Source organism: Triticum aestivum, chromosome 7B, assembly GCF_018294505.1.
Source record: "Triticum aestivum cultivar Chinese Spring chromosome 7B, IWGSC CS RefSeq v2.1, whole genome shotgun sequence".
Classification (NCBI taxonomy): Eukaryota; Viridiplantae; Streptophyta; class Magnoliopsida; order Poales; family Poaceae; genus Triticum; species Triticum aestivum.
In genome coordinates this window covers 343,153,798-343,162,463 of record NC_057813.1, presented here as the reverse complement: position 1 = coordinate 343,162,463, position 8,666 = coordinate 343,153,798, and the positions used below count along the sequence as shown (strand labels likewise).

At 50.4% G+C, this 8,666-nt stretch overlaps 1 protein-coding gene across 1 annotated transcript; it reads left to right on the top strand.

The window, feature by feature from the left end:
• Positions 1-6,407: 6,407 nt before the first annotated feature.
• On the top strand, positions 6,408-7,565 carry LOC123160922 (expansin-A32). The gene is made up of 2 exons (XM_044578767.1): positions 6,408-6,997; positions 7,079-7,565. The coding sequence occupies exons 1-2, from the start codon at positions 6,513-6,515 to the stop codon at positions 7,386-7,388; spliced, it is 795 nt and encodes a 264-aa protein (XP_044434702.1). The 5' UTR covers positions 6,408-6,512; the 3' UTR covers positions 7,389-7,565.
• Positions 7,566-8,666: the final 1,101 nt, after the last annotated feature.

Here is an 8,666-nt window from a genome sequence, read left to right as displayed (position 1 = left end):
TACCGGTGAAGGGGGGAAAACCCCCGGGAAAGTATTCCCGGTGTTTCGTGTTTTCGGACAGATGAACCGGAGGGGAAAAGTTGCGAGTTCGATAGGTTAGGGGTGTGTGGCGGACGAACGGACTGCGTATCCGGAATCGTCTCGTCGTTCTGAGCAACTTTCATGTTGAAAATATTTTAATCCGAGTTACGGATTAAAAGATATGATTTTCTAAAGATTTTATTAATTTCTGGAATTTATTTAATTATTTAATTAATTCAGAAAATGGATTTATGACGTCAGCATGATTTAACCCTGACCCCATCAGGGTTGACTGAGTCAACCCTGACAGGTGGGTCCCGCATGTCATTCTCTGTTATCTAATTAACCTAATCAGATTTAATTAACAGTGGTTAATTAGCTTTAATTAGTGATTAGGTTAAATCTAATCTGATTTAATTAAGTTAATTAATTCTCTAATTAATTAATTAATTAATTAATATTTTAATTATTAATTTTAATATTTAGTTTTCCCTTTTTTTTCATTTTCGTTTTAACAGTGGGGCCGACCCCACTGGTCAGGGACCCAGCCCAACCGGGGCGGGCGAACGGGGAGAGGCGCAGTTGAGCGCCCGAATGGGGCGCAGCGGGGGAGGCCGAGGCCACGACGACGGCCGGAGGGGCCGCAGCCACAGTGAGGTTGGCCGGGCTGCGAGCGGCGCCGGCGAGGCGACCGAGCGGTGGACGGGGCCGGCAGCGGCCGGAGCGGCAGGGAGGAGTGGGGCGAGCGTCGTGCGGGGCCGCGGTGGTGGTCGGGGCGGCCGCCGCGGCGAGAGGTGGTGCGGGAGTCGACGGCCGCCGTGGTGCGGCGGGGGCGTTGGCCGCGGCGTCGGCACCGGCGCGCGTCGCCGGGGGGGGGGGGCGAGGGCGCCGTTCGGCGAGGGGGAGGAGAGGGAAACGGGGGGGGGCGGCGTGGCCGCGGATGGCCGGAGCCGGCGACGGGGCGCGGGGCTATGGTGGCGCGCGGGAGGGGAGAGGGGAGCGAAGGGGGGGGAGATGTGAAGCTCACAGCGGGGCCCGTAGGGTCTAGGGGGGCGGGCGCGGTGGAGCTCGCTGACGTCCGGCGAGGAGGCGGGCGGGGAAGCGGTCGCCGGCGTCGGGGAGGGCGTCCGGTGAGGCGGGGGAGGCCGGGGTTGACCCCGCGGTGGCGGGTGACGGAGGGGGAGGAGGGGGTCCGGGCGGTGGAGAGGAGGAGGGGGGTGGAGGCGACCGGTTGGGGCGGCGGGGGCCGCCGGCGATGAGGGGTGCGACGGGGGTCTCGCCCCGATCTGGATCGGGGCGGGGGCAGGGGAAAGGGGATCGGGGCGGGGGGGGCGAGTGGGGGCGAGTGAGGTGGGGCGGCTAGGGTTTCTAGCCGCGGGAGGGCTAAGTGGCCGGCCGGCTGGGCCGGCCCAGGGTAGGGGCTGGGCCAGGGGTGAGGGGGCCAGGTGGGGGGGTTCGGGGGGGCTGGCTGGGCCAGGTGGGGAAGGGCTGGCCCAGATGGGCCAGTGGGGGTTCCTTCCCCCCACCTCTTTTGTTTTATTTTCCTTTTTTTTATTTATTCTACCTTTTCTGTTTTATTTCATTTTAAATCATTTAGGCATTTTATAAAAAATGTGTTTGCTTTATTATAATTACCCTTGTAGTATTCGGCACCCACCGAACATTTTTGTTTCAACTTTTGAAAACTTTTATTGTTGACACTAATTTAAATTTGAATTTTTAAAACGGTTTCGAATCAACCCGAGATTAGTAACAGTAACTGTGGTGACGTGGCATCATTAGCGGAGGATCACTGTAGCTTAATTATCCGGGCGTCACACCCCCCCCCCTTTCGAACTCCTCTCTTATTATCCCCGTGCGCCCCGTTGGACCGCGCTGCTGGGCCCGCTAGTGGGCTCGATCGGCCGCCCGAGTCGCCTTTAGGCTTGATTTGGGTAGCTTCCGTAAGCTACTATGGGCCCAGCAGCGGTGGTCGGGCATTTTTTTTAAAAACTTCACTTTTTCAATTATTTTGACAGAAAGTAGCGGCCAGAAACAACATCAAACAAAATCATCATCAGTACAACATATATGCCCACGTAGCAAACAGCAAACAAAATCATCATCATGCCCAGGTAGTATAACATATGCAATGTCATCTCCAAATTTATTACATATATCTTTTATCAAAACACAAACAAATAACTTATCAAGTTTTCTTGCGGACACGTACGAATAAAAAACGACAAAGGTTCGTGCGACCACTTTTATTCTCCGTACAAACCAACCTGCATCTGTACCTACGCCCAGTTCCTGAACAAAACATAAAGAATTGGTGAGCAAATATAGTTGCTAAAATCAAAGTAGGAACATAACAACAATAAGAAGATAACATCTTACTTCTCGTTCAAATGACATGTAGCCTTATTATGACCTGCTTGACTACACAAACTGCACAAAGGACCACTTTTCTTCTCTGTAAAATCTTTTGGCCTACCATTCTTTATAACGCCGGGGCCCCCCTTTGACCGCCCCTTCTTAGGTGCACCCTTTGTCGAAACTTTCTGAGGATCACCAATACCAGGCTCAACTTGTTGCACTTGACTTGCCTCCTTCTTCAGCATAGCATACCTTCTACTTCCTATAAGTTCCTCCTCTGAAATCTTTTTCTGTGCTATTATGTTGTCTAGACACTTCATCAACTCATCGAACAAGAAGGGATCATTTGCTGCAACATGAGCAGCTTGTGCGGTTTTAATGGATATTGCACTATACCGTTCTCTCTCCAATGGCCCTGACCAACCCCATCCAAACATATCACTCTTCCTCTGCACAGGCAACCCATCTCTTGCATGTTTGGACAACCGATGAAGGACACAACACTTTGGTATTTCAGTTAAATTCAGATGATGGAGAACAAACAGAATGTGTTTGCATGGCAGCCCTTTCCGAACCATCCTAAGACAACTGCATGTAATAGTTTCTTCTGAGTTACCTGGTTCATAAACAACATTATACCTAAACTTGTGGTTATCCTTCCATGTCACAATGAATGTCTCACGCCCAATTCCCACGAGCGTCTCAAATATCTCCAGCTGACCCATCATATGCAAATCATCTTGCAAGATGTAGAAATTAGCAGGTGTGAATACTTTGGCGGCATGCTCCTCAAGGACTTTATATTCAGTAACAGACGGTGGTTCCTTCTGGAATGCCTCGCAGTCATCGTACGCCTCGTTCTCACGCAGGCGAACTATACAGTTCTCATAATGCACCACCAAATCAACAATTGTCATACCGTAGTCCAGGTGAAGGTGAAGGCAGGAGTTGAGGCTTTCACTCCTCTGGTTACTTCGCATACCAAGAAAAAAACCATCGGAAAGATATGAAGCTGCCCACAGTCTCCTCTTCCTGTACATCCTGTCAAGCCACTCTTCAGTTCTATCCGTCTTCCACTTATCATAGAAAGCTTTCCATCTCTGCTCAAAGTTTGCTTGAGAGGTGGCATAGTACAGGAGCGATCTGAACTCATCCAGTGACTTGTAATGCAGGTGCCTCTGCATATTTTTCTCGATATGCCACGAACAAAGACGATGGAAAACATCTAAAAGGACGGTCCGAATAGCCCGGATCATTGCAGCGTCACCGTCTGTGATTATTGACTTTGGCTTCACCTGACAGTTTGCCTTCATAAATGTCTGCAGCAGCCACACGTATGTCCCTTCCGTCTCGTCAGCAATGATGGCACAACCAAACACTGTGGTGCAACGGTGGTTGTTAACTCCTACAAAGGGGACGAACGGCATACCGTATATGTTCATCTTATACGTGCTATCAAACACGACCACATCTCCGTAGTCCTGATAGTCCCTCCGCGACTGTGCATCGCACCAGAACATACTCTTCAGTCTCCCTTCCTTGTCACGCACATACTCAAAAAAAACTCAGGGTCCTTCTCCTTCCTACTCCTCATAATGCCAACTGCCGTCTCTGCATCATCCTTTGCAATGAGCCTCATTTTTTCTCTGCAACAAAGATTGTAAATGTCCCTCCTGATAAGCCCGCACTTATCATATGAACCGTATCTGCTGATGAAGTTGTCCATTATAATATGCTTTCTTATCCCGGCCGCTTCCATGGCCAATATCTCGGCCCTCTGCCCATCTCCAATCCGTCTGTGTGACCATAAAAAACAAACCTCATCGGGCCGAGCCATCGCGTGGTTGTGATCATCCACGAATGATGCGACGAACCAAACGCCACGTTCTCTGTCCAGCTTCACCACCATATGTGCACCGCAGTCACAACGAGTCTCCGGTCTAAGCCTGCGCTTGCGGCCCTCCATGGTTATGAACTTGCTCTGCCTTCTCCCAGCCCTGGAGCAAAGAAACCGCCGGTACCGGATCATTCCCGAAGCACCTCGTTTCACCTTCTGTTTCCTTATGCTAAACCCGTGTTCTCTGGCGTGATTGTTGTAGAATATGTATGCATCCCCTTGCGACCGAAAGGTCATAGCCATGACCTTCCAGTGTGTCTCAAGCATCTTCTGCTGCCTTTGAGCCTCCTCAATATCGATCTCTCCCTCATCGTGATCAACGCTCGGACCATCTGACTCCTCCTACAACATTCATTTCAAAATATATATGTCAAATTATTATCATTTAAATCATACTATTGATCCCTGTACAACATCTATCAACTAACCTGGCTCAAGTTATCTGCAAATGATTCCTGCCAACTATGTTGCACATTGTCAACATCCACATCTTCCTGGAAATTTGTACACAAAGATATACAGTTAGCCATGCCATACTTTGCAATTTCGAAAATAAAAAAATATACGGCACTTACGTTTTCGCTATTTGCGCCATGTTCATTATTATCAAAATCCTCCGGAGGTAAGATATCATATGACGAGACGGAATCGTTGTCGCTGCTGTCATCATCTTCGTTCAAGTTATCGTTATTGGTCTTAGTCACCTTATCAGTACCATTCTCGTCCCTCCCGAATGCAGATTCTTCGTCCATGTCAACACGCCTAACTCACAGAACTGCAAAACATCGTGTGTTAGGTTTAGTACAATGCATCATGCCCAAAGCAACGCTAGTTCTGTAAATCATGCCCTAGTCCATAGAGGAGGCGCTGCGGCGGGAGGTTTTGATGAACCCTAAACCCTAAATCCGTACATGCATGAACTAGCCCTCACTTCTATCCAGCGGCGAGTCTACTAGACAGGCTTAAACAGGCTCAAGCCTACCCTCCAAAAAAACAATTTTTTTAGTACTGCTATTACTACTTTCATTCCAGCTCATTACTACATCTATTATCCAGTAGAAAACACACAACACCACGCATGCGCAGTTACAGGCAGCACAAACGAATGACCAGTCTGCATCAACTGTGTAATTACTCGTTCATGTACTGTAAACGAATTTAGTGCCCAACGCAACTTATTTGCAAAAAAATAAAAATAAAAAAATGAGTTTGCATGCATGTATTCCTCACGCGAAACCTGTATCTATCCCCCGTCGACGACAGTGCTGCGGAGGCGGCGTCAGACGTCGGGCCCTTCACGTCCCCGGCGTACAACGACGACGGTTAGATGTGGCGACGGACGACGTTGCGACGGCGAGGGTGGTGTCGGACGGGGTTCGGGCGGCGAGGGCAGCGTCAGACGTCGGGCCCTTCACGTCCGCGTCGTCGGACGACGGTGAGATGCGGCGACGGGCGACGTTGGGACGGTGAGATGCGGCGACGGGTGAAGTTGGGATGGTGAGATGCGGCGACGGGGGCGGCGGCGGGCGACGTCCAGACGCCGAGGGCGGCGACGGGCGACGTTGGGACGGCGAGGGTGGCCTAGCACGGGGTTCGGACGGCGGCGATCCGCTGCGGCGGCGATCGCCAACTCTGGAAATACCGTGATTAGCGGGCGGGCGACTAGATGGGCGGGCGAGAAGATGGGGGCGGGCCCAGATCATGGGTACTTTTTTTTTCATGCGCGCGGTATACGTATGCCCGGCAGAGCTGTACAATACGAGGTGGGCATACGTTTCTTTCGTATGCCAATTCTGCCCTTCTACGTTTTGTTGGGGGGGTCTACCGAAGCAAGGCCCTAGTATATATAGTACCACATGCTAGTATATGAGACATGTGGGGTAACTACCACCGGGTGATAGGATGGATTTCCCTATATATATATATATATATATATATAATTATTTATTTAATTATTTCCAGGTCAGCGTTTGCTCTGAATCTGTCTAAGCTGCCAGTACCTCATATTGTCCTTGTTGCTTGCAGTCTGTTTGTCTTGCGTGGTCATCCTCAAACTGCTCCGACGTCTAACTGCATTGCATGTGCACTCATCACAAACTAAAAATAGCCACAACCTCGCACTTGTCATCGCGTATTTTAATAAAAAAAGGACAATGCATCAGAAAACTATTATAACTAGTAGTAATAAATTCTTAGTTTACTTGTCATTGTAATTGTAATTAGTTGTTGTCCATTCATGTCTGCTCCGTGGGCGCCTCTCGTCGTCCTGGCGTTGCTCGCCTTGGCGGGCGATGGAGCCGTCGGCGCGAAGGTGCACCACAAACACGGCAGGTTCACGGCGGGCCCGTGGAAGCCGGCGCACGCCACCTTCTATGGCGGACGCGATGGGTCCGACACCCGCGCCGGCGCGTGCGGCTACAAGGACACGGTGGCGGAGGGGTACGGCCTGCAGACGGCGGCCGTGAGCACCGCGATGTTCAACGACGGTGAGACTTGCGGGGCGTGCTATGAGGTGCGGTGCACAGACAGCCCGGAGTGGTGCAAGGCCGGCACGGCGCCTTTGACGGTGACGGCGACGAACCTGTGTCCGCCCAACTACCAGCTGCCCGGCGACGACGGCGGGTGGTGCAACCCGCCGCGCGAGCACCTGGACCTCACCATGCCGGCCTTCCTGCAGATCGCGGAGGAGAAGGCCGGCATTGTGCCCATCTCGTACCGTCGGTGCGTACGGTAGCACACGTAAGATTTCTCTTTTTTTATTAATTAAGTCAGCTGGTTGAAAATTTTGTACGTCCGATGCAGTGTGCCTTGCGCGAAGCTGGGCGGGATCCGGTACACGATCACGGGGAACAAATACTTCAACATGGTGGCGGTGACGAACGTGGGCGGAGCGGGGGACGTGGCGGCGCTCAAGGTGAAGGGGAACAAGCGCGTCAAGTGGACGTTGTTGCAGCGCAACTGGGGCCAGGTGTGGCAGACCTCCGAGGACCTCACCGGCGAGTCGCTCACGTTCCGCGTCATGACCGGCGACCATCGCAAGCACACGTCCTGGCACGTCCTCCCGCGGGACTGGCAGTTTGGTGTCACCTACCAGGCACCCAAGAACTTCTAACCACCCTGTAAGATCGTGCTAGCCAGCCAGGTGTGAATTCGTCGAATCTCCTGTTTTGTGTCCCTCGGAGCATGTATGTCCAACTCCAACAGGACGTACATGTGTCAAGAAACAAGATTCCCTCTGACAATTGACAAGGAACAAAGAATGAATGAATGAAACAAGACTTGTGTCTGACGTTGCATGGCTGGGCACTTTCATGCTGCACCCAGGAAAGAACTAGAAACAATTAGACATAGCCGGGCAAGGTGGCGGCACAGAACGGGACATCCTGTAACGTTGGAGTTGGACACACACAACTTCATCATCAAACAGCGAGGACACCACCACCACCACCCCTCCCTTCTCCGGGGAAGCTTTCCTTTCCTCCACGATTCGATGTTAACGCTGCAGTCGCAAGACCCTTCATCTGTGATCCTCCTTCCCGCGCAGTCTGTGGACAGGCTGGCCGCGGCGTCAATGGAGGTACGCCAATCTTTTTTTTTTTTTGAGGGAGGGAGGGAGGTACGCCAATCTTGATAATGCCTTTGCTCCACACAAACATGTCGCTATTCTTTTGTCTTCTCTTTCCTTGAGAAAATTATGGTTGGGACTCTCATCCCTCCACTACCATGTTGCAATGCTGATTTGGAAGAAAACAATCAACGTCCAGACTTAATCCGACCTTATATCATGGTTTTACACCTTTAAAGTTTCAAAACTGTTTTCTGTTGGAAGCTTAGTGGTAACCCTAGCTCACCACATATCAAACTCCTCCAGCCCACCAGGGATCAAACCCCAGATTTTATGCTTGATGTCTCATGATAAAAACAAAATATTCTTTCAACAGGAGACGGTATTCCCATCGATTATGACGCCCCTATATTGATTTCGTCAATTTCAAAGCCCCAAAAAAGTTCTCAAACTGTTTTACAACAAATATGCAAATTTAAGAGGTACTTGAATGCATCATCCGTAAAAACTCATCAAACAGTGGGCATGTTTGGGAGTGCTCAGCTCTGAAAAATGCAACTCAAACGGGGTAGTTGTTGGAAATATGCCCTAGAGGCAATAATAAAAGTGTTATTATTATATTTCCTTGTTCATGATAATTGTCTTTTATTCATGCTATAACTGTATTATCCGGAAATCGTAATACACGTGTGAATACATAGACCACAATATGTCCCTAGTGAGCCTCTAGTTGACTAGCTCATTGTGATCAACAGATAGTCATGGTTTCCTGGCTATGGACATTGGATGTCGTTGATAACGGGATCACATCATTAGGAGAATGAT